The sequence below is a fragment of the Haliotis cracherodii genome, unplaced genomic scaffold (assembly GCF_022045235.1).
Source record: "Haliotis cracherodii isolate W230 unplaced genomic scaffold, xgHalCrac1.p SCAF_18, whole genome shotgun sequence".
Classification (NCBI taxonomy): Eukaryota; Metazoa; Mollusca; class Gastropoda; order Lepetellida; family Haliotidae; genus Haliotis; species Haliotis cracherodii.
The window spans coordinates 25007718-25035047 of NW_027266273.1; the positions used below are offsets into that span (position 1 = coordinate 25007718).

A 27330-nucleotide genomic window follows, 5' to 3' on the forward strand; every position below is an offset into this window, starting at 1 on the left:
AATTCAGCTTACACTTGACCTGTTTCACAAACATCTTCTTAAACTGTACTTCTTTATGTTTGTGAGACACAATTGACCGACAGTCTCTGATGATGTAGAGAGCACGTAGGTTGGCATGCAGGAAGTAAATCTCGCCATTGTGATCCAGCATTGTTGAAAGGGTCATGGGTCGAAACACGAGACGTATTTCATGACTGAGTGTATTAGTAGTGTTCACCGTGCACCTCAACCAGGAAACTCCTGGCTTCTTATGTGGTGTTGCTTCCTCTCTTCATGCTTGTACATGTACTTCCACACACACAGCTGGAGAGATACCAGGCTCAAGGAATTTGGATTTCAGGAATGAACAATTTTATTAGCTGTGACAAGTTGTGGATGTGTTGGAAAACGTGTGTGTAGATTGTTGACAACGGGGCAGTTGACTCTGTTGGAACATTCTGAGATCTTCATTGTGGATTAGTTTTGTGGGAAAATTGTGTTTGTACCGACACTGATTTGTAATGGATCATATAGCTATGTGAAGGTACTGCCATCGACAAGCGCTATGGATTTGGAATCTGTGTGTCGCAGAAAGAGCACGACCCGTAACCGTCGGCGACAACGTAATTATGATTATGTTACTATTCTTGCAGATGGAGAGGAGAGTCAGCCACTGCCAACATGGAAGACCTACTGTGAGTATTGCTGCAACTTTCTTCATTCTTACTTGTTCTTTTGTGGGTCCTTATACCATGTGGGTCCTTATATCCCATGGATTGGGTTCTTATATCCCATGGGTCCTTATATCCCATGGGTCCTTATATCCCGTGGGTCCTTATATCCCATGGGTCCTTATATCCCGTTGGTCCTTATATCCCATGGGTCCTTATATCCTGTGGGTCCTTATACCCTGTGGGTCCTTATATCCCATTGAGTCCTTATATCCCGTTGGTCGGGATCCTTGGTCCCCAGCATCCTATGCAGGTGATAAGTTGTGACCTAATGGATTGGTGGTCAGACTTGACGTGTTGGTAGATTGCATGTCATGGTACCGGATGGTAATGTCAATCACCGGATTGTCTGGTACGACATTGGTACAACGTCTAGAGCCCATTTCTAGAGTCCTGTGCCATGATGTTGATGGGATATTGCTAAAAGTGGTGTAAAACCCAACTCACTCACTCACTCACTCACTCACTGTGAATGTATACACATTTATGGTGTACTGTATTTGTGTGAAACGTGTTTATGTTGGACAGGGGGCACTGGTGGCCCAGTCATCTAAGGTGCCACTATTTGATGTCCACTATTTGAGTTGCGTCCCTTAGGCACACAAGCAACCTATCATCCTGGGTTCGAATCCTGGTTTGTTCTAATTATTTTTTTAGGTTTTTCAGCACTGAAGTGGTAAATGTCTAAGACCTGCATCACTTCAGGCATTCCTCCGGCACCAAGCTGTGACACGTTGCGATATAACTGGAGGGGGTGGTAGGATAGCCTAGTGGTTATAGTGTTCGCTTGTCACGCTGAAGACCCTGGTTCGATTCCCGACATAGGTACAATATGTGAAGCCCATTTCTGGTGTCTCTCGCCTTGATATTGCTGGAATATTGCTAAAAGCAGCGTAAAACCATACTCACTCACTCACTCACTCACTCATTCAACATAAGTCTGCTAATCTGAAATGTGTAACATTCATGAAGGACGTGTGACATTTCCTTGTGGATGACCTCTTTCACACATTATTTAGACACTACTTAGGTTTTACATGTTTGTTTGATTGCTTGAAAGATCTGCTGACCTAAAAAATAAAAAAAAAAATGGAAAAAATTTAATCAGAATGACAAGGTTTTTTATGCCCTTTTTTTTCATAAAGATTGTTTTTACAAATGAATTGCCAATGTTATTATTTTTTCACCTATTGAGATGATTGAAAATATCCAGTTCATGCATTATGTATAATTTATTAATATTATTAGACAAGCAAGAACATTAGCTTTAATTATCTCTGGAAGCTGATAAGGAAATTATCAGAACTCTGATGATATCTATTTACATGGATACTTGTCCACCGATTATCATATATATATATATATATATATATATATATATATATATATATATATATCATATACTTATGTGAATATCATGTCATCATTAACAGGTGAAGTGCTTCAACATATTTCCTCAGTGATGACATTGTTGTTATGAGTTGGACAGGATGTTTTCTAATAATGAAGACAATAATCCACTTAGCATGCTTAACACAGATTCATGAGTTGGCCCTTAGTGTTGTAGATTTTGTCACTCGAGTGTACTAGGTATTTATTCTGTAGCTCATAAACTATGGCAACGTTTGACAGAAAAAAATATTTTTGGTGTTATTTTGACAACATTATTAAAAGTTTAAATCTGTTTATGAGATCTAGCGGTGTTTTCAATACTGCACAGCGAACAAGGATGTAGATATATTTCTGATAGGCACGATGTCCTGCTCCCACACAGCACAGCAGGATGTATGTGTGTTGCAATACACAGGCCCATGATGTGGTAGTAGTAGCTGCTCCAACATGGTGGATGGAGGAGATGTCCTCACGTTGTCCTTGGGATCATTCGCCTGCTAGATTGTAGCATCATATTTTCGTGTTTCTGGTAACTCACCAAGACATGGAATACATGTGTTCAAATGATGACATATTTACATGACCTGGATAGGCACACGTTTTTTCTTCTAAGGTTTAGATTTCTCATCCATTACAAGGAGGCTGGTATTGAAAAATGAGGTTCTTTACATTTCTACACAAAATCTTGTTTGTTTGTGTGTTTGTTTATTAAACATTGATGCAAAATTATTAATAGGGGCACCTTGTTTAGAAAATGTTTTGGTGAAATATGCTGTCAGCTTTTTGGCGGGATGAAAAAAAGGGCAAATACATAAAAAAAATAATTCCATTTCAACAAATAGTACAGTCAAATATGGAATGAATTTGACTACATTGTACACACAATTTGTAATTGGTTTTATATGAACATTGCTATGTAACCTTATCGTGTGGCATGTTACTACGTCCACCTTTAACAGCACTAACATGACAAAGAACTCCCATCAAGTATAATCTGTTTATCATGTACAGTCATTGGCTGATTGAGTGATGTCAGGAATGGGTGGGCGAGTGGGATGTCTTAGTGGTTAAAGTGTTTGTTCTTCACACTAAAGTAGCAGGATGAATCCCTTCATGGCTACGACGTGTGAAGTCCATATTTGGTGTTCCCCACCATGTTATTTCTGGTAAGTGGATTATCAGGAAGCATGACATAAATCACAACTCACTCTCTTAACTTGAGTGAATTGATGTTGTGAGTGAGTGAGTGAATTGGGGTGTATAAGGGTCCCAATAGGAAATAAGACCCTGAGTGAATGAACTCATCCCTGAATTCTAATGTCAAAAAATGCTAATAATAAAATGTGTTATCTGACCTTGTTCTTTCAGTATATACCCTTCAGCAAGAAGCTCCTAAACCACGCCGGATAATCTGTCAGAGAGAGGTGAGATACAATCATGTGTACATATTCACGTTATTACATGTGTGCCATGGGCCATTGTTAGAGTTATGTACCATGCTTTCACAGATGCGGTACCACTGTGTGGGATACATACATGTTTATACATGTGTGCCATGGGCAATTGTTAGAGTTATGTACCATGCTTTCACAGATGCGGTACCACTGTGTGGGATACATACACGTTATTACATGTGTGCCATGGGCCATTGTTAGAGTTATGTACCATGCTTTCACAGATGCGGTACCACTGTGTGGGATACATACATGTTTATACATGTGTGCCATGGGCCATTGTTAGAGTTATGTACCATGCTTTCACAGATGCGGTACCACTGTGTGGGATACATACATGTTTATACATGTGTGCCATGGGCCATTGTTAGAGTTATGTACCATGCTTTCACAGATGCGGTACCACTGTGTGGGATACATACATGTTATTACATGTGTGCCATGGGCCATTGTTAGAGTTATGTACCATGCTTTCACAGATGCGGTACCACTGTGTGGGATACATACATGTTATTACATGTGTGCCATGGGCCATTGTTAGAGTTATGTACCATGCTTTCACAGATGCGGTACCACTGTGTGGGATACATACACGTTATTACATGTGTGCCATGGGCCATTGTTAGAGTTATGTACCATGCTTTCACAGATGCGGTACCACTGTGTGGGATACATACATGTTATTACATGTGTGCCATGGGCCATTGTTAGAGTTATGTACCATGCTTTCACAGATGCGGTACCACTGTGTGGGATACATACACGTTATTACATGTGTGCCATGGGCCATTGTTAGAGTTATGTACCATGCTTTCACAGATGCGGTACCACTGTGTGGGATACATACACGTTTGTTGTTTGTGTGCCATGGGCCATTGTTAGAGTTATGTACCATGCTTTCACAGATGCGGTGCCACTGTGTGGGATACATACATGTTATTACATATGTGCCATGGGCCATTGTTAGAGTTATGTACCATGCTTTCACAGGTGCGGTACCACTGTGTAGGATACATACATGTTATTACATGTGTGTAAGATCCTGGCTAGAACAGGCCTTCAGCAATCCATGCTTGCCATAACAGGCAACTATGCTTTTGGTAAAAGGCGACTGACGGGAACGGATGGTCAGGCTCACTGACTTAGTTGATGCATGTCATGGCATTCCAATTCCATGGATCGATGCTCATGATGTCAATCACAACTATGCTTAGGCAACTAATGGGATCGGGTGGTCAGGCTTGCTGACTTGGTTGATGCATGTCATCCTATTCCAAATGCTTGGATCAATGCTCATGATGTCAATCACTGGATTGTCTGATCCAGACTCGATTATTTACAGACTGCTGTCATACAGCTGGAATAATGCTTTACTGGAGTGAGGCGTTAAACAGCAAACATAACAAAATATTACATGTGTACCATGGGTCATGAGACTTATTTACCATTATTCACAGATGCCGAACTAGGCTGGAATTGTGGAGTTGTACTTTGGTAGGACTAACAAGTATGTGCATCATGATGCATTGTCCCATCAAAAATATGTAACCAAATCAACATCAAGTTCGTAAACTGCCGTGCAGATTGCTGGATTTGCAAAGCATGTACACTGTCATCTTAGTATCAACAGAAATTTTGCAAATCTTTTCATGTTTTAACCAAGGTGCTCACATGATTTGATGAACTTTGTGAAGTTAGACCTGTTTTATAACAAAATAGATCTTGATGATCTATCAGATCGTCTTCACTGTGAAAACCCTGGATTGAAAACCAGAAACTCCGGCCTAGTTTGGCACGTGTGGAAAGTGGACTTTTACAGTCACTTTACTCTCTTGCCCAGGGAAGATGTTATAAAACAGCATCAGACCAACTCATGGTCTGGTACTGTACCACATCTTAGACCTGGTTGGGTGGCCAAGTGGTTGATGTGTCTTCTCATCAAAGACTAGGGTTTTATTCTTCAGTTTTGGTTTTGATGTGACTGAATGATTGGTGAAAGTGTCTGTAAACGCTCACTCCCAACATGTTTGAAAGAGTTGGAACACACCTCTGTAAGTCTTGCATCAGATTGTGTCGTGTGCTGCTGGCTTGTGTCGTATGCTGCTGGCTTGTGTCGTGTGCTGCTGGCTTGTGTTCACCCCAGTAAGGTCACCCAGAGTTGTGAGACTGACCAAATAATTAGTCCATTAAACTGAATTTCGAATGATTATACAAAGTACACGTTATGGTTCATTATGATACTGTGTGATATGCAAACACATGTCTGCGCTGTGTAGCAACTGATTCGCAATGTCGTCCCTAAACACTTGTCTCTTTGTTTGCAGGTACCCAACAGACCAACCTTCTATGGGAAAGAGTGAGTATACACCTGCCTTTGATTTCAGTCATGATGGTATTTAACATGTTGAATAGCACGCAAAACCATTTCTCAGTCGGCATGTTGTACATGTTGTATGGACTGCTTCTTCACTGCTGTTTATTTTGTCTGGTGGAAATACCCAAACACCTGCTGGTGTTTAATATAATTGTTCATGGATCATTGTGTGTGGCTAGGTCAGAGTGTATGGGTCAGCAAGTGTGAGAAGGCTGGGGCAATCTGTTTGAGTAGGCTGGGTCCATGGGTGTTTGTGTTTGTGTTTGTGTTTGTGTTTGTGTGTGTCTCTCTCTCCCATCCTCCCCTCCTGGGTTGACTTCACTCTAGACCCTGGCTAAGTTAGACCTCACTCCTGCCTACGTGGACTTCACTCTAGACCCTGGCTAGATTAGACCTCACTCCTGTCTAGGCGGACTTCACTCTAGACCCTGGCTAAGTTAGACCTCACTCCTGCCTACGTGGACTTCACTCTAGACCCTGGCTAGATTAGACCTCACTCCTGTCTAGGCGGACTTCACTCTAGACCCTGGCCAAGTTAGACCTCCCTCCTGTCTAGGTGCACTTCACTCTAGACCCTGGTCTAGTTAGACCTCACTCCTCTCTTGATTGACTTCACTCTAGACCCTGGCTAAGTTAGACCTCACTCCTGCCTTGGTGGACTTCACTCTAGACCCTGGCCAAGTTAGACCTCCCTCCTGTCTAGGTGCACTTCACTCTAGACCCTGGTCTAGTTAGACCTCACTCCTCTCTTGATTGACTTCACTCTAGACCCTGGCTAAGTTAGACCTCACTCCTGCCTTGGTGGACTTCACTCTAGACCCTGGCTAAGTTAGACCTCCCTCCTGTCTAGGTGCACTTCACTCTAGACCCTGGCCAAGTTAGACCTCACTCCTCTCTTGATTGACTTCACTCTAGACCCTGGCCAAGTTAGACCTCACTCCTGCCTAGGTGGCCTTCACTCTAGACCCTGGCGATGTCAGACGTCACTCCTACCTTGGTGGACTTCACTCTAGGTCTAACTTAGCTAGGGTCAGGAGTGAAGTCAATCCAGGAAGGAGTGAGGTCCAACTTTGCAAGCGTCTAGAGTTTAACATTTCATATCATCTAAAATTATGAGGATAATGCAATCCCAAGCAAAATAATAGAAGGTTTAAGGAACACACATTGTAACCATGGTAACTGTGCGGAATATTTGCAGGGCTTCAGATAATTCTTTTAGCTATTGAGTATTTGCTCACAAGGTACCCTTCACATAGCGTATTGGGTATCTTTGGGTTTTCAATACATATTTACTCTCTTGGGGTCAGTCTATTGGGGATTTATATACAAAGGAGTTGACATTCTTTAAGAATTATTCTGCTGAAGATTCTGTTTCAGTGACTTTTAATTTGTGTGTGTGTTCTGCCCCTAGTGTGCTGCATAAAGTCAGTGTAGCGATAGACCTGCATTCCATCAGTAGATAAGATCTGTGCTGAAAGTCAGGTATGCAAGTTGAAAAGGGTAACTACTTCTCATATACTATTGAAGTTTTTCTCATTCTTGTATGCAAGCAAGTGAAATTTAATTGGATAATAGAGATATGTTTTGCATATTTTCTGCAAATTCACAGCTTACCTGGAGCTCTGCATTGTTCATAAACAAACTACTTATTTATCATATGTTGTAGGATAGAAACTGAACTTGAACAGAATTTGAACTGGGAATTATTCATAACACAGGAAGGAGGGATGGCATTGATAAGACACTCCGGTTTTGTCCAGTGTGCAAGTTAAAGGCAGTTGAAAATGAAATTCATTTCATTATTGTTTGCCCTATTTATGAAGATATTCGCTCAAAATATTTCCCATATTTAGACTTTATTACTGGTAATAATCGTAAAGACATTCTAGTTAGAATGTTAAAATCTTCCAATGTAAACTGAGCCAATTATGTTAAGGATGCTATGTATCCTCGTTCTTCTTACCTGTAAATATTATTTCATGCAGCACTTGATGTGAAGGGGCGGTCGGGTAGCCTAGTGGTTAAAGTGTTCGCTTGTCACGTCTAAGACCCAAGTTTAATTCCCGACATGGGTACAATGTGTGAAGCCCATTTCTGGCGTCCCCTGCCATGATATTGCTAAAAGCGGCATAAAACCAAACTCACTCACTTGATGTGAACCTAAATTGTATATGTCTGTCAGTGGGCCCGAGGCCTTATTACCGAATAGACTGACTGTTTGATAGAATCAAAGTTTCATTTGTCCAGATGCGAACCAGGCTCCAGCCCTGACCACCAATAACAGTCCTCTATTTTAGAGGGTTGCCACACATTCTTAACATTAAAACATGCATTCGTTTCCTGAATATGCAAGCATGAGGTTAATCACCTGCTCTTAAACTTTTCATAACTGTTATTGATTTGTGTGTGTGTGCTGCTAATTGTTGCTGGAAGAGTTGTCTCCCCTTGCTTCTGCCTGTGAGTCACGTCACACGCCGCCAGTGTTCACCGTGGTGCCAGCGCTCTGCAGACTGATTGTTGGAATTGCTGGACTGACATTCTTGTTGCCTCAGAAGAATTTACTGATGGGAGAATTATTCAATTACAGAAGCACTCCAGTTGTTAGCATGAACTATTGGGGAGTCGTTTCACTGCTGCAGTGGTTACCATTGTAGTTAGAAGATGCTTGCCTCGTTGCATGTTTGGGAATTATCTGTGTGTAGCAGATGACGTGGCGTGACAGATTAGGATGAATTTGTTACATATTTATTAGGGCTGGGACGAGTCCAAATTTACTACCCGGGTACCCAACCCCCTATTACCCGGCCCTACCCAGATACCCACTGTAGGTCTCACGAGTTGGGAACATAATGCCTAATTGGGAATAGTTTAACTGTAGCCCTGGCAAAAACTGTTTAGATACATATATGGAACCAGAGACCATATAATAGATATATGGTCTCTTATGAAACGATCAAATCATGCGTACGCTCAAGCTGACTGAAGTTTTATCTTTCCTCAGACATTTACAAGTCAAAAGGAATGTGTTCATCATCATAAAGAAATGGGAACATTAGCGACTTGTAGTGTAACCACTGAGTCATAGTAAGTTTTTGTCATTAAACAATAACACGTGATTAACCACTGGTCCGGGTAGTACTGTGGGTACCCGGGTCCTACTTAGGACCAACCCGACCCGAGTCCCAGCCCTAATATTTATGAATGCAGTGTTCGACACAGCGTATCACTTTAAGCCACTTGACTTTGTAAGGGTATCTATAAATTTAAACATTATATGAAGTTATCACTGGGGACAGGTTACTGCCGAGGTGTTAGCAGTATGTTGTATTTTGTTAATTCACATTTGTAATGGCAATTACAGTAATGTATTATTATTTATCACATAAACTGCTTTTACTGAGATTTATGGGCGGAGAGGCCTACATTCTGAATACAATTATATTGACTATTGAATGACTGACAAATTAACTATGGTAATATAAAAGAATAAGATGTTCTTTAACTTCTTTTGAGTGGTATAATTTGACTCATGCTTAAAACCAAATGTGGTATTAAATTTTTGTGTGTGATATGGAAAAGTTTTTGAAAAATATGCCATGTTCTATCCCACACTGTGTGAAGATAATGAAGGTTAAGAAAAGAGCAACCCCATCCTGGTTAATGGTATAAATAGAATCGTTGAAAGAATACTATATACTATATACCATAATATATGATACTATAATGATTTTGTGTGCAAACAAACATGACATCAAAGTTGTTGAAGAATGGGGGAAGATGCATTTAACAATCACCGTACCTTTTTCCGAAATTCTTTGTCCATTATTATTACAAACACAAAAATATTTCTTTTTGAGATTATGCTTGAAAAATGCAAACATTAGAAAAACTACTCTCTAGTACAAATTATTTCTCAAAGTCCTAATCCCAAAATAAAGAAATGGTTAGTTGTCAGTGATTGAAATAATGATCACAGCGATAGAAATTGGCACTAGTCCTTTAGTCCTTGCCCAACTGCCCAATAGTTAGGGTATCATAAGGTCTCGTTGAAATTTGCCATTTTTTAGGGTTTGTTATATGTTATCATTATAAGGACTAGAGGACTAAAAAGGTTAAGTTCTATCGCAGTGATCATGGCCATGACTATAGTTAATCTTTATGCTGATCGGGACACATGTCGTCTAAGGCACCACAATTCGCTGTGTTGCTGCTGTTGGCACACCAGAAACCTATGATTGTGGGTTCGAATCCCAGTTCACCCCAATTATGTTTCTATGTTTGTCAGCAACATACCCATGCTTATGGGTTTCATCGAAGTGGTGAATGTCGAGACCTGCATCACCTCGAGCTTTCCTCCCACATTAAGCTGACATGCAGTGATATGAATGGAATACTGTTAAAAGCAGCATTAAACCCAACTCACTCACTCTTTATGCTGATCACATTGATGCCATGAAAACTACAAACAAAGTGTCTGAAGCTGATAGTTAGATACTTAATTGTGTATGATTGTCAGTTTTTTACATGAATCTTTGCCGTTTTGTGTTTTAGATTCCATGGCAACGTGAGCCGCGATGAGGCTGACCGCTTGTTGAGCGATGGGGATGGCTGTTACCTGGTCCGCAAGAGTGAGCGGGCCCCCGACGCCTTCACGCTGGCTATCAGGTGGGACATCAACATCGGCGCTTACTCTGACACCATTACTACAAGATCAGATTCGATGATGGGTGGTGATGCTGAATGAATCATATTATGCCTTGTATGCTGGAGCAGTAATTTAGCATGAAAGTCATTAATGTTAAAAGTTTAATATATAGGGGATTCAAGTATTATTGGTCGAACCTCAAGGACCTCAGACAACCCATGAATTTCAGGTGGTAGGGTGAAATAGGTGTCGCTTTATATAACGATGTGTGTGAGCGTGTGCGTGTGCGTGTGCGTATGCGTATGTGTATGTGTATGTGTATGTGTATGTGTGCGTATGTTTATGTGTGCGTGTGCGTGTGCGTGTTTGTACTAGTCTGGACCAATGCCTGGTTTTGTGGTGCAAGCCCACTGAAATACCGTGCTGCAGTTTCACATTATGCTCACTCCGAGCAAACCAATCCTTGTTTTGTTCCCATTGCCAAACACAAGGCTGGGTAACAACAAGACCAATCTCATTAAAATCAGATCTAAGTTCTCGCTGCCGCTAAACAAAGATCTGAGGACATCCCATAACGGGTCACGTCAGACCGACCTTTCTCGAACCTTAACCTCCCACTGAAACAACTGACAAGGAGTCAACATCAGCCAATTAGAAAGCAGCTTTCTCTAGCTTTACAGCACTTGTTTCAACCTGGTGATTTCCATTTCAGACTGCACTTGAAAAATATGTTGATACCGTTCTCGATTAATATTTTGAAAACTGAACAAACGAACATTCCGGAATGTCTTATATATGGTTGTGGTTGCATGGCAGTGCTTCCCACGAACTGTGCAACGCCTTCTCCGTTCAATTGTTTCTCCCATGGAAGCGAGAGACAGGCGATAATTTTGACGGAATCAGTCGTACGGGCCGTAACTGTCGTTCGGAATACCCCATGTTAACGTTTTCGAGGTTGCATGATTAGAAAACACATTCCGGCTGTCACTTTCATGATCTGGTAAGCGACGCTCTGATTGGTTGGATGAAAGGTCATTCTAACATGATCCCAAATGGGATGTCCTCAGATATTTGTTTAGCGGTAGCGAGAACTAAGATCTGATTTTAATGAGATTGCAGCAAGATCATTTTTATACATCTTTGGGTATGATGAACTGGGGATTGAACCACTGACCTTTCGCTGTCCTTGCTCTGCCCATAAACCATGTAGGCGGGTTTCATGTTACACTTTGTTTGTTACTACAAAATGTGAAACATCAATAGATACTATTTGGATAGGCTTTTGTCATGAGAAACAGCTGGAAAGCTACCTGTGGTTAAAAAGCCCCAGCTCCTTATCTCATTCTTTTGACCATCTATAATGTGCCCTGTGCCCAAAGTGATCATGGCCTTATAGTCACAGGCCTCAAATCGTTGTAACTCCCTTACTTCAATGTAGGCTTACAAAGTCATATCCCTCATATCATTGTAACTCCCTTACTTCAATGTAGGCTTACAAAGTAATATCCCTCATATCATTGTAACTCTCATACTTCAAATGTAGGCTTACAAAGTCATAAGCCTCAGATCATCGTAACCCTCATTCTTCAACGTAGGCTTACAATAGTCATAGGCATTAGATTGACGCAACTCCCACACTTCAACGTAGGCTTACAATAATCGTAAGCCTCAGATCATCGTAACCCTCCTTCTTCAACGTAGGATTACATCAGTTGTAGGCCTCAGATCAAGGAACAAAGTCACATCCCTCGTATCATCGTAACTCTATACTTCAAACGTAAGCTGACAATAGTCATAGGCCTCTGATCGTCGAAACTCCCACACTTCAGCGTAGGCTTACAATAATTGTAAGCCTCAGATCATCGTAACCCTCATTCTTCAACGTAGGCTTACAATAGTCATAGGCCTCTGATCGCCGAAACTCCCACTCTTCAAACGTAGGCTGACAATAGTCATAGGCCTCAGATCGTCGAAACTCCCACTCTTCAAACGTAGGCTGACAATAGTCATAGGCCTCAGATCATCATAACACCCACACTTCAACGTAGGCTTGCAATAATCGTAAGCCTCAGATGATCGTAACCCTCATTCTTCAACGTAGGATTACATCAGTTGTAGGCCTCAGATCAGGTTGTTGGAATGTGTTTTGTGGGTGATGGTGGTTCATGTACCCCGCTGTCCTGTGTCACAGGGTGTCTCGCCCAGGTTATGTGTATGTGTTGTGTGGGTGATGTACCCCGCTGTCCTGTGTCACCGGGTGTCTGGCCCAGGTTATGTGTATGTGTTGTGTGGGTGATGTACCCTGCTGTCCTGCGTCACCGGGTGTCTGGCCCAGGTTATGTGTATGTGTTGTGTGGGTGATGTACCCCGCTGTCCTGTGTCACCAGGTGTCTCACCCAGGTTATGTGTATGTGTTGTGTGGGTGATGTACCCCGCTGTCCTGTGTCACCGGGTGTCTGGCCCAGGTTATGTGTATGTGTTGTGTGGGTGATGTACCCTGCTGTCCTGCGTCACCGGGTGTCTGGCCCAGGTTATGTGTATGTGTTGTGTGGGTGATGTACCCCGCTGTCCTGTGTCACCGGGTGTCTGGCCCAGGTTATGTGTATGTGTTGTGTGGGTGATGTACCTTGCTGTCCTGCGTCACCGGATGTCTCGCCCAGGTTATGTGTATGTTGCCGATATTTTGCTGCAGGGTTGTAGACTTGCATCAGCCAACTCACTTCCTTACCTTCTTTTTCGCAGATTTAATTGTGAAACGAAGAACTTCAAACTATACTATGATGGCAAACATTTTGTGGGTGAGAAGCGTTTTGACACAGTGCACTCTCTGGTGGAGGATGGCCTGATCCACTTCTATATCGAGCTGCGAGCAGCTGACTACATATCAGCACTTTCTAATGAGTCCAACTACGAAGAGTCGCCATATCTCGCATACAGCTACAAGAAGAAGCGGCTAAAGACTCGCTCCCGGCCAGCGTCGTCACGGCGACTGGACTACACGGATGATGAGGTCACGTCATCTGATGTGGATGTCCCGGTGTGTATATTGCAAGATGACTTAGCTTTATGTCCTTTCAGGATTCTTGTAGAAATATTTATGTTTTTTATGGACTTGCTTGTATTGTAAGTCGGCATTTGTAGAATGATCCTTGTTCTTACGTTTATGTTACATTATGTCCTTAAAGAGCTCCAGTACAGATCCAAATGTTGACCAGATTTTAAGACCAGTTGCACCTTGTCACTCCGACACTGTCTTCATTACAAGAGTTGAGAGTTGGTCAGTAGATGTGGTTTTGGGCCGCCTCCGTGGTCTAGTGGTAGTGCGTCTGCCTGGAGAGCGAAAGGTCCGGGGTTCGATCCCTGTCTGTGTCATATCAAAAGAGGTTAAAAGATGGTACTTGTTGTTACCCTGTCTGGCGGTCGGCATAAAGGGGCTAAACAAGGACTGGTCGTCTAGGAGTCAGTATACTGTGTCTGAGTGGGGTATTCATGTAAAACTGCGGCATGGTATCTCAGTGTGCTAGCACTTTAAATCGGTATCTGTCCGGACAAGTACAAGCACGTCGCTATATAAGTGCAATAATCTTGGACGCGACGTTAAACCTCACCTCACCTCATCTCACTGCTACACAGTCTTCATTACAAGAGTAGCGAGTGGGTCGGTACATGTGCACTTGTCACTACGACCCTGTCTCCATTACAAGAGTAGCGAGTGGGTCGGTACATGTGCACTTGTCACTACGACCCTGTCTCCATTACAAGAGTAGCGAGTGGGTCGGTACATGTGCACTTGTCACTACGACCCTGTCTTCATTACAAGAGTAGAGAGTGGGTCGGTACATGTGCACTTGTCACTACGACCCTGTCTCCATTACAAGAGTAGAGAGTGGGTCGGTACATGTGCACTTGTCACTACGACCCTGTCTCCATTACAAGAGTAGAGAGTGGGTCGGTACATGTGCACTTGTCACTATGACCCTGTCTTCATTACAAGAGTAGAGAGTGGGTCGGTACATGTGCACTTGTCACTACGACCCTGTCTTCATTACAAGAGTAGCGAGTGGGCCGGTACATGTGCACCTGTCTTTGTAGGACACCGTTGTGGAGGAGGAGGAAGGGGAGGATGGGGACGAGGATGACGATGACCTCCCCCCAGACTGGAAGCATTATGAGAAGCAGCATTGTTTTAAGGTGAGATCGCCATGGATACTGAAGGATACAGTCTGTCATATATATTTCAGTTTGTCACAAAACACGCCATTGAGGTATACTTTTCAGCAAATCTGTACGTACAGTAATGAAAAACTTGACAAAATGGTACAAATTGACAAAATGACCTTGTCGAATGAGGCTGCAAAGTGACCAACAATTAAATTAAGAAGCTTAGGATGTCGGTTGTATATCTCGTAGTGTATGTAAAATCTGTATGTTGACAGTCTGTGCAATGTTTCTCAATTTGTATCTCATATTGTAACAGGTTACATTTGGCGATTTCTAAGGTATAAGTTTGTTGTGTGATATCGGAACACAAGTGTGACTTATGAATGGATCTGCTAGAGGGAAATTATTGACATATACATCATATAGATCATGATGCTTGACAAGAAAAGACAAACATTCTATATATTATTTTTAACTTATTGATCTCCGCGATCCCTGTGTATGATGAAAATCATTGTGTCATTGACTCAGAGTGGAAGTATTTCAATCCTCAGTGTCCAAGTTAAAAGACGTTATTTCAATCTGACCCGACCCAACCCTACCCCCACCCTATAATAAATGACCAGTCCCTAAGTGCAATGTACACACCTGTTATTTCATGTAAACATTAAATAAGAATCTGTTAGTAGTGTGGAAAAGATTCAATGCGTTCTAATAGCCCTGAATTCTGGTGTGTGGCAGCGTAGAACATGGCGGAATTATCTGTGCAGAGTTTCATCCCTTAGTGTGCCAGGATCTACTGGTTGTGTACTTGATTCTCTCATTTTTGTCCCCTTTCCCAGTCGAAGGTTTGTCAGCGTAAGCAACATTCATCACCACTCGCCCCTTTCCGTAACCTGCAAGAAGACTCGCCCCCCTATTGATGAATGTTATGTGCGATAATACGACAAACCAATAAGAATGCGTGAAGTACTTCTGTCAAAAAATCCCGCAAGAACAATTTTTTATTTTACATTTATCTTGCATTCAAAAATATACCCATGATACAGTTAAATGTGTTCATACTGCATAATACTGCAAGTCCTGATGTGTTTTCAATAGCATCTGGAATATATATGGTATATGGGGGAAATATATGTGAATCATTACGCAACGAGTTATTCTTCTAGCTATGACCGTTTGTGCTTACACGGAACCCAGTCTTAAAAATGTCCATGAGAGGGGCACAAGTCGCTATTTGGCTTGTTCTGGAATAACAGAAGTTGACCGTGAATGCATGAACAGTTTTATTGATGATTCATATTTTGTTGCAGCTTCAAAACTTCATGGGCCTCCACTGGTGCGACTTCTGTGCCAACTTCATGTGGGGCCTCATTGCCCAGGGGGTCAAATGTCAAGGTAAAAAACTCTGTCATACATCATTCCAGGACCTATAATTTATGATTTGCAGAATTAAATTATCAGAAGACCAGAGATTGATGATTACATATTTAAAGTAAGGACCATAACTCTTCAAGTACAGTCCAGTGTTATGTAATAAGGAGTTGTTTCCCTTGATTGCTGTAATTCACATTTGTCACAGCGATTGTATATTCCGACCGTAAGGACAAACCAGTCGCGTGCTTGAGGTTGGGTGTGGGCTGGGGTGGAGTTGGGAGGGGTTGAGAGTGGTGTTTGGGTTGAGGTTGGTGTTGAGGTGGGTAGGGATTGGTGTTGAGAGTGGGATTGGTGTTGTGGGTGGGGTTGAGGTTGGTGTTGCGGTTGGGTGGGGTTGGGGTTGAGGTTGGTTGGGGTTAGGGTTGGGGTTGTGGGCTATGATGCTGGGATGTTTCTAAAAAAAATCTGGCTTTATCAAAATAAATAATATTCACTGTAATGGTTGATGAACAATGCGGCTCCAACAAATATTGTTTTACTCTTCATTTTAGGGAGCACTGTCACAAACCCAAATCCCACATTTTAGGGAGCTCTGTCACAAACCCAAATCCCACATATAAGGGAGCACTGTCTCAAACCCAAATCCCACATTTTAGGGAGCACTGCCTCAAACCCAAATCCCACATTTTAGGGAGCACTGCCTCAAACCCAAATCCCACATTTTAGGGAGCACTACCTCAAACCCAAATCCCACATTTTAGGGAGCACTGCCTCAAACCCAAATCCCACATTTTAGGGAGCACTGCCTCAAACCCAAATCCCACACCCCTTGTATTGTTGACTGGTTGTCTAGACAATGGGTTGTGTGATGTCAGGGTGACTGTTGTGTTTCTGTGTGTCCAGATTGTGGGTTTGAAGCTCACAAGAAGTGCTCGGAGAAGGTGCCCAATGACTGCATGCCGGACATGAAGTATGTGAAGCGGATTTACGGCGCCGACCTGACGACCGTGGTGCTGGCACAGAAGACGGGCATCCCACATGTGGTGGAGAAGTGTGTCAAGGAGATTGAGACCAGAGGTCAGACTTTGCGCTGTCATTTGTTAGTTGGTCCTTTAACACAGCACTCAGCAATGTGTGATGATGGTCTGTAAATAATCAAGTCTGGGCAAGGCGATCAAGTGATTGACATCATGAGCATTGATCCACGCAATTGGGATACAATGACATGCATGAACCAAGTCAGCCAACCTGACCACCTAATCCATTTAGCTGGAATTCCTACGGGGGGATTTATTAGTTGTTCTGTCTCTGCTGTGGTATGGTCAGGCATCTGTCGCACTATCATGTTTGTTTGTTGTTTAACGCCGCACTCAGCACTATTCCAGCTAATCGTGTCTGTACCAGACAATCCAGTGATTGATATCATGAGCATCAACCCACGCAATTGGGATACAATGACATGCATCAACCAAGTCAGCGAGCCTGACCACCCGATCCCGTTAGTCGCCTCTTACAACAAGCATAGTTGCCTTTTACGCCAAGCATGGGTTACTGAAGACCTATTCTACCCCGGACTCTTCACGGGTCCTATCAGGTGCAGATACTGAAGCTTATCAACCATGGGAATTGTTGGGTGGTCCCATTGATATCTAGTGTATGTCATGTAGTCCATGTGTGAGAAGCATTGTGGCGGAGTTTGTAGTTAGTCTGGATACATGAAACGTCCCCCCAGGGGATTTCGGGTTAGAATAGGTCCCCAGCAACCTATGCTGGTTGTTAGAGGTGACTGACCAAATGGATCGAGTGGTCAGACCCAGTGACTTGGTTGATGACATGTAATCGTACCACAACAACAAGTTGCTCACGATATCAATCACTGGATTGTCATCTCCAGACCTCATTATTCACAGGCTGCTGAGTTCAGCCTCAAGCAGCAAACAAACAAAAAGGAAATACCTGATTGTGTTCTGATTATCTGATTAGGGAATTATGTCAATATTGGTAAGAAAATATACAAATAAGGTCATGCCTCTTATGGCAGTATTCATTCACTCACTCAGTTGAAGTGGTTTGATGACCACAGTGTGAGCTGTTGCTTTCAGTTCGTACAATATCAGAAACACATATATGTTTAATATATAAGAATGTTTCATGTTTTGTCTTTAGGTTTGGAGTCAGAAGGGTTGTACCGAATAGCTGGTTTCCATGACGATGTGGAGGCCATCAGGATGTCATTTGATAAAGGTTTGCTATCCTATTTTATCATTTCAATCGGTGGGTTTCTCACTAGGATAAAGCCAGATAATATGGATATCTGTTGGGGTCACTTTAGGGTAAATAAAAGATAAGGGACAGGTAGGTACTTCTTTCAGTGTTTACAAACAAATATGGAATAGACCGTGTCTATCAGCCATTGATGATTGGGGACAAATTACAAGGATAATGTTATTTTGAAACTATTAGTTTAACATACCGAAAATCAGTGTCTTAAAGGGGCCTATCTGAAGCCTTTGTAATGAATTGTGAAGACATTTTACGAGGATGAACGGGATATGAGTTCCATGCCTGTGCTTGTAGACGTCTTTTCCTGATTAAATAACAATTGGATTTGGACAAGTGTATCGGATATATTGTGACAAGCCAGGCAGACTCAAAACAAATGTGTTGGTTTCATTGAGTAGCTTCACTGTGTGAAAGGGCAATAACTCCAACGGGCTGACGGAGGAAGTGCTGTGATAGGTGATCAATGACAAAATGAAAATATTGTCTGTAGGCGACTGTGGTAGTTATGCCACTATCTAAGAAGCAAGTTTCAGTTGGAACTATATTTGTTACTCTCCGACTGACTAAACACTGTCATCGTGTTGAAATACATTCATGTGCTCATTCCAGGAAAACTTGCCTTTTGAGAGTTCGGGATTTTTAAAAATATATGTTTTGAGTTTCCATAGCAACAACTTTGACTTAGACTGAAAATGGCGTTAGTGCTCGTTTCCAGAGCAGATCTTGAAAAACGTACACTATTTCTTCACCAAACTTGGCACATAGATAGGTCTAGTGGTAAACTGGTGCCATTTGATAGTTTTGGATTTTTTAGAATTTATTTTTCGAGACGATAGTGCTTCTTGAGAGGATTTTGAAAATCATACAATATGTTGTGCCTTGCACACAACTGGACTTATTGGCAGGGGATATTAATATTTCATGCTTGTTTTGATAATAGAATATAATATTGACACATTATGAAGAGGTTATCACGCTTGTGTGTATTTAGATGAATAACCTGTAATAGTTATAAACACTATGTAGTTAGTTTGCCAAGGCTTGCTAAATACAATATTTATTCCAAATGTGGGATATTTACCATCCTAAAACACACAAGCATGGTTGCCTCTATTTGTTTCTTATTATCCTCTTGTTTGTATCTACACATTTTAACAGTATGTTTTTCCTCTTGTAAACACCTTTCTCATGTATAGCCTAGGTCATGCTTCTAGTGGGATAGTCCAGTGATTCAAACATTGGCTCGTCACGCCGAAGACCCGGGTTCGATTCCTCACATGGGCACAATGTGTGATGTCCATTTTCTAGTGTCACCTGTCATCATATTGCTGGAATATTGCTAAAAGTGGCACAAAAAAAACTCACTCACAAACCAACTTCTAGAGTGTGACAGGGAAATGGTCTAGGCGCCAAGATTGCTGTAACATTGACGCTGGTGATCATTTTGCAGATGGCGAGAATGCCGATATTAGTGTTTCCCGATACGACGACATCAACACGGTGACGAGTGCCCTGAAGCTCTTCTTCCGCCTCCTCCCGATACCCCTCATCACGTTTGATGTCTACAGAATAGTGATAGATGCAGCCAGTAAGTTCCACTGTTCAACCACTGTTAGCCTTGCTCCAAGGCTGTACTGAAAGAAAAGTCCATGGATGTGTAGTATTAGGATCCTCCTAATAGGCAAGTCCAGATATGTGGACAGTACAGACTCCAGTCTGTTATAGGGACAACTTGTGCTTATTATTTACATAATCTAGAAATTGTGATTAAAACTGATTATGAATAAAAGTATTGCCTAAGAGACTTGTGCAAGTCTAACAAGCTGTGGACAGTAGGCCCCTTTCATGGAAGGGGCACTGTGGGATGTTGAAATCTGTGGTGATGTTAAGAGTGTGCTGTTAAAATTGTGATGTTAAGTCTGTTTTGTTATGTCCGTGATGTTAAGGTGATGTTGTTATACTGATGATGTTAAATTGGTGATGTTTAATGTGTGATGTTTATTTTATCTGAAGGCTGTAATATTCAGTGTGTTATGTTAGGTGATGTTAAGTTGGTGATGTTACAGTGATGTGATATTAAGTGTGTGGTGTTAAGTGTGTGGTGTTATGTGTGTGGTGTTGATGTTTCAGAGAAGGAGGAGAGTGATGTTAACGAGCAGGTGAAGATGCTGAAAGAAGCCATCACCAGTCTGCCTGCCGCCCACTTCCAGACTCTCAAGTACCTCATCATGCACCTAGTCAGGTGAGGAGACAACTCTTTCATCAGTGTAGAGTTTGAAATAGTGTATTGGTCTTAGTGTGGCATGTTGATTCTCTCTGTACAACTGATGGTAAAGGGCGGTCGGGTAACTTAGTGGTTTAAGCTCGTCACGTCACGCTGAAGACCCGGGCTCAATTACCCACATGGGTACAATGTGTGAAGCCCATTTCTGCTGTCCATCCGGAATATTGCTGGAATATTGTTAAAAGCGGCGTAAAAGCATACTCACTCACTCACTCAACTGATAGTACATTTATGATAACAAAATATTGATCTACTTGGATGGTTTGAGACAGTCCTGGTCAGCTCGTGAACATGACAGTCCGTAAACAAGGCTGGAGGCAGTGTAAGCACCAGTTTGAGGGGAAGGTAGTGTGCAAGGGAGATAACTCTGTAATCTAAAGGTGTGGGCTTTTGTTTAGGCTGCAATTCTTTGAGTTCAGTTTGTGATCCCTTACTTTTGTACATTAGAATAGGACATTCATCTCACTTTGTTGTACATGTTTGTGTGTGCTTTGTTGGAAGTATGCACACATGGGCATATAAGTTTGTTTGTTTGTTTGTTTGTTATTTAATGCCACACTCAGCAATATTCTAGCTACATGAAGGTGGTCTGTAAATAATGGAGTCTGGACCAGACAATCCAGTGATTGATAACATGAGCATCAATCCAGATAATTGGTTTATGATGACATGCATCATCCAAGTCAGCAAGCCTGACCCCCTGGTCCTGTTAGTTGCCTCTTACGACAAGCATAAACGCCACTTATGATAAGCATGGGTTGCTGAAGACTACAACAAACTACCAGAACCAAGCCATGTGACTGTGTGTTTTTTGTGCTGTATTCCAGAGTGACGGAGCACAAGGGCAAGAACATGATGGGAGCGGAGAACCTGTCCATCGTGTTTGCCCCCACACTGATGCGGCCACTGGAGACCGACCCCATGGTCAGCTTAATGGCCGCCAAGTTCGAGCAGAAGGTCATCGAACTGGTCATAGTCCACCACAAAGAGGTGTTGGGAAAGTGATCTGTGAGATACTTCACGGGGCTGTGAGATACTTCACGGGGCTGTGAGATACTTCACGGGTCTGTGAGGTACTTCACGGGTCTGTGAGGTACTTCACAGGGCTGTGAGATTCTTCACGGGGCTGTGAGATACTTCACGGGGCTGTGACATGCTTCACAGGGCTGTGAGATGCTTCACGGGCTGTGAGATACATCATGGAGCTGTGAGATACTTCACAGGGCTGTGAAATACGTCATTGAGCTTTGAGATATGTCATGGAGCTGTGAGATACTTCACAGAGCTTGTTGGTGCTTGGAGTCGAACAGCTGACTCTGATTGAAATATAAAAATCATGTATCAATATTTTGATCAAAAGAAAGGAACAACTGTTCTGTTCACTGATCGATGTTTGTCGTTTATGGAAATATCAGGAAGTCTTGCAATAGTAGCTGAATGTTCTATATCCGATATTAGGAATTCCCTTCTTCTTCAGCAGGTGCCTGGTAACTTGACATTATGAATTCCCTTTTTCTGCAGCAGGTGCCTAGTTCGGTCACTGTGTTGATAAAACTTGACATTAGGAATTCCCTTCTTCTACAGCAGGTGCCTGGTAACTTGACATTAGGAATTCCCTTGTTCTTCACAGATAGTACATAATGTTTGATCATAATTTAACCAGCTGTAAATCATGTTAGTGTTCACAGTTGAGCTTTTACTGTAGACAGTGACCTTACCTTGGCTGAGAAAACAAACTGACCGTCATACATAATCACATGGAGCTGACAAAGATGAAAACAACTTGTGAGGACGAGCTGGAGACAGTGACATGTCTGCAGTCGTTTGCCCTACTGATCACATGGTGAGGCAGCTGGGGCTCGGTAGACGGTGTGTTAGCTTGGTGCACACCCTGCTTGAGTTTGAAGCCTACAGTAGATATTTGTGTTTTGCTGTTGCTTTTGACCTGGAGGATATTATGTAGCTTCACCAGTGCTCGAAGAAGCATTCAGACTTTTCAACAAGTTCATCCACAAGAGATATTTGGTTTGGTAAAAGTTCTCTTATATAAATTTTGACTTTTAATAAAGAAATCTATTTTCATTGAATCCTTCATCTTACGAAAAAACCACTTTTATTTTATTTTGGAATCTCTGTTATATTAGTATAAGTGTATCAATTATAGCTGCATGTGCTCTGAGAAGCTGTAAGCATCTGGTATGTTATGCTGAAATGATGAACATGCTGAAATGATGAACATGCTGAAAGGATGAAGTTGCTGAAGACCCCACAAGTATTGTCCCACTCCAGCATTGTTATTCATCATGGAAATTTGAGTGCATTTTATGTTTTCAGAATTATTTCCATTTTGTTTTTATTTGTTATTGACAGCATTTTACTGTAGTAAACTTGAATGTCAAGAAAATCCCTTGTCAGAAAATGTTGACTTTTTCATACGGCTTCTTTTTTTTCAATTTTCATTTTTATTTAATCATTTCACAATACATGACTACACTGAGTCCATACCAAAGCCGCAATCTGTCATGTTTACATACTTTGAATCCACAGTTTTCATTGCAGGACTACTTTCGTGGGTTTGTTTTGCTGGGAAGTTTCTTGTATTGAATTTGTGATAAGGTACTTTTACATGATTCTTGACATTCATGCCTTAATGGGTGTTTGCTATTTATTGATAAGTTCCTGAAGAAACTAATATATGAAAGATTATTTATGCTGTGCATCACCTAGGCCATGGTAAGGAAGATCAGGAGGAAACACAGCAACAGCTCCTTCCTTCACAATTCCCAACTGACTGACCAGTTCCTCACAATAGGGATAGAGCCAGTCACTGGCCTGTTCTCTAAGGCAAGGCTGGCTTCCAGTTCCTCACTATGGGGACAGAGCCAATCACTGACATGCTCTCTAAGACAAGGCTTCCAGTTCCTCACAATAGGGATAGAGCCAGTCACTGGCCTGTTCTCTAAGGCAAGGCTGGCTTCCAGTTCCTCACTATGGGGACAGAGCCAATCACTGACATGCTCTCTAAGACAAGGCTTCCAGTTCCTCACAATAGGGATAGAGCCAGTCACTGGCCTGTTCTCTTAGACAAGGCTACCAGTTCCTCACGATAGGGATAGAGCCAATCACAGGCCTGCTCTCAAAGACTAAGCCACCAAATATGGCTGTTATATTAAGGATTTCTAAGGTCCTAGCTGTAAGTGTAATAGGTTCTAGCTAAGATGATAATCAAAATGACAACATTGTGTACCAAGTTTTACATAGTCCCAGAGGACGTGTTCATTTGAATGCCTCACATTTTGCCAAATTTTGTGGTCAGGATATATCATTTTAATATTTGTATGTGAAGTCACTGCTCAACTTGTGTTGTAACACTTTGCTGTTGTTAACATATTTGTTGACATGTTATGAATTGTATGACATTGATTTTATTTACAGTTCCTTTTATGAAACTTATGCATAATATAAGTAATGTTAGGTCAGCTATGCGCAAGTTATGTTGTCAAGTTATTGACTTAATACACGAGATAAGACTGAGGACAGTATCATTTAGACTGATGAATAAAAAATGTATTATAGATCCGTAGGCAGACATATTTGCTAGGCGACTTTGCTTGTCGTAAGAGGCGACTTTGCTTGTCGTAAGAGATGACAAGATCAAGTGGTCAGGCTTGCTGACTTGTTTGATGCATGTCATCATAACCCAGTTGAGTGGATAGATGCTCATGATGTCAATCACTGGATTGTCTGGTCCAGCCTCGATTATTAACAGACCACCGTCATATAGCTGGAATTTTGCTGAGTGTAGCATTAAACAACAAATATACATATTTGCTGCATGACTGGAAGATTTGCTAAGTGTGTGTTACATTCACTAGAAATGTGGCCGTAGCTCCTCATATTGGGAGAATAAATGAATGCATGGGTGAGTGAGTTTTTACACCACATCAACAATACTTTGGCCATATTGAGATTGGAAAAAGTATTTTTAAGTATTATTTACCTCTTGACAAGTAACAGTAAAACTGTAAGTTAGATATCACAGGGTCCCCTTCCACAAAAGGATCTTACTGCTAAGGGAACCGTAGCCCACATTCTTAACATGGACTTATGACAGCCCTGAGATCACTTTGTTAAACAGGAACTAGATTTACTGTTAAGCATGCTACGATCATACTGCAAGAGGGAGTGATGGAAGTCCTTTCAATGACATGTACACAAAAAGTAAGCGCCACATGTTCGCAACAATGAAGCACGACATGTTCGCAACAAGAAAGCACGGCATTCACAACAATGAAACATTAAATGTTCGAAACAATGAAGCAAGATGTGACTGTACTGTTTGATGATCTCCACAGGTGAAAGGACGTTGTCCTGTGTATCCACGTAAAGAGAACCTTGTCAATTTAATCTCTATTATTCCATCTGGCTTACCACAGGGTAAGCGAGGTACCTTTATGATCAGGATTGTATTATTTCTATGTGTGTCAGACAGCATCCTGTTGACTTCCAGTTAACAATGTTTCACAGTTTGACTCAAGCATTGATCTCGGAGGGTTACTGTAACCCCACCATGTATTTTTTGATAACTCAGTCTGGCAGTCTCCAGCCAATCTACTTGATGCTCATGGGACTAAAGTCATATTTTGTATAATTTACAGTCCAACAGTCATGCTTTCTGCTCTTCATATATCAGCTTAAGAGTTATTTGCAGTTATCTCCCCCTTAAACAAGGGAGATAACTAGTTTGAGCTGCATTTCCTCCGTCCATCATGATTTATTCTCAGCTCATTCAGGCATCAGTAAGAATGAAAAGGTGCCAGCTTTCCTTATTGGCTGATTTAATATTTTAAGACAAATTTTGAATACTGACTATCATGACATCCATTGTTAGATATTGGTTGAGATGTTTGTATTATTATTCAGACTTTATTTTTGGAAATTGTGCCTGGGAAAATATTTCAAGAAAGAACGAACTTGCTGATTGTTGAAATCTAAATTTTAGCTTGTTATGCAAAAGTGTCATCAATTATTGGTGCATGTTCGCATTTTTAGCACTTGATATTTCATGGTTTAGTAATGCTGCACCTTGCTCTTGCAATGCACAAAGGCATTTCACACCTCAAGCTGCCAACGGAGCACTGTCAGGCTAGGTATTGGTAGATGAGGTTTTATTAAGCAGACTATTATTCAGAGAGAGTGATTTATTTTTGACTGTGTTTATGTGGAAAGCAACATTGAGATCAGGAACCAGTGTGCTATTGAAAACCTGTGACCACAATCTGTGCATATCTTTTTTAATACTTCAATATGAATGTCTTTGTATGTCTTGTCAAAAGTATAAATACAATTTTAAGCTGCTCAGCCATGTTGCCAGATGTGAGTTGCCTCTTAGAACCACATTTCTCCGGGACTTTTATCTGCACAATCAATACACTAAGAAGTGGGTGGCGCCACTGCATGTGGAGACAGTGCTTTCATGTGTGCAGTCGGTGGGAATTTTCATAAAGACTGTGTCCCTCTGTTGGTGATCAGTGCTTCTGTGTTGATCATTGATTATACTATCGGTTTGACAGTCAGATCACATTAATCATCAGGTTACACCACGTTGGTTTCTTTAAGCATTCAGAGCTAACCATTTCATTAAATCTTGCAGCTAGGGTGGGAGTGAAGTCCCTGCTTGTTCCCTATGATGTCCAAGGTCCTAACTGTATGCAATGAAAGGTCTATAGTCACTGAAGGTCAGCTGTACTATTCCTTATCCCCATTTAAGGAAAGGTGTTCCTTTTATATTTAATGGTCATGTATGGTTTTATCTTTACATAAGGACATTCAAGGCCGTATCTTTACATAAGGACATTCAAGGCCGTATCTTTACATAAGGACATTCAAGGCCGTATCTTTACATAAGGACATTCAAGGCCGTATCTTTACATAAGGACATTCAAGGCCGTATCTTTACATAAGGACATTCAAGGCCGTATCTTTACATAAGGACATTCAAGGCCGTATCTTTACATAAGGACATCCAAGGCCGTATCTTTACATAAGGACATTCAAGGCCGTATCTTTTCATAAGGTCATGAATGATTTTATCTTTACATAAGGACATTCAAGGCCGTATCTTTTCATAAGGACAAGCATGATTTTATCTTTTCATAATGAAATCAAGGCCGTATCCTTACTTAAGGGCATGCATGGCTTTATCTTTAAATAAGGACATTCAAGGCCATGTCCTTACTTAAGGGCTTTATCTTTAAATAAGGACATCCTTACTTAAGGACGTGCATGGTTTTTATCTATACATAAGGACATTCAAGGCATTATCTTTGCTTAAGGACGTGCAAGTCCGTATCCTTACTTAAGGATATGTAGGGTTTATCCTCTCTTGAAGACGTGTAAGGCATTATGTATATTTGCTCTCCGCTCAGGCTGCTACCTTTGTGTTTACGTTGAGCCGGCAATATCTAGTAAACAAGGCATCAGACAACTCCAAAGCTCCCCACATTGTCATTATATTGTGTCAGATATGTGTATACTGAATTGGCTGCAAATTCGCTTATTTTTATGATGTATGGAGCTATGACGGTACCAGTCTGACTAAGGACAAATGGTCTTGAACAATAAAGTAGTCAGAATTTACAACTTAATGC

The 27330-nt window shown here is 41.6% G+C and overlaps 1 protein-coding gene across 1 annotated transcript; it reads left to right on the forward strand.

The window, feature by feature from the left end:
- Positions 1–27330, forward strand: LOC139465933 (N-chimaerin-like). The gene is made up of 12 exons (XM_071247935.1): positions 1–674; positions 3471–3526; positions 5881–5912; positions 10482–10595; positions 13318–13612; positions 14668–14766; positions 16050–16134; positions 17017–17190; positions 18280–18357; positions 19847–19984; positions 20527–20638; positions 21508–27330. The coding sequence occupies exons 1-12, from the start codon at positions 545–547 to the stop codon at positions 21683–21685; spliced, it is 1491 nt and encodes a 496-aa protein (XP_071104036.1). The 5' UTR covers positions 1–544; the 3' UTR covers positions 21686–27330.

What these genes read in the sequence shown, in the direction of transcription:
- LOC139465933 (XM_071247935.1), top strand. Translation starts at nt 545, where the DNA reads ATGGATTTGGAATCTGTGTGTCGCAGAAAGAGCACGACCCGTAACCGT. An exon ending in CCAACCTTCTATGGGAAAGA is followed by an intron (nt 5,913 to 10,481) that starts GTGAGTATACAC and finishes TTTGTGTTTTAG; the next exon opens with ATTCCATGGCAACGTGAGCC. An exon ending in AGAAGCAGCATTGTTTTAAG is followed by an intron (nt 14,767 to 16,049) that starts GTGAGATCGCCA and finishes ATTTTGTTGCAG; the next exon opens with CTTCAAAACTTCATGGGCCT.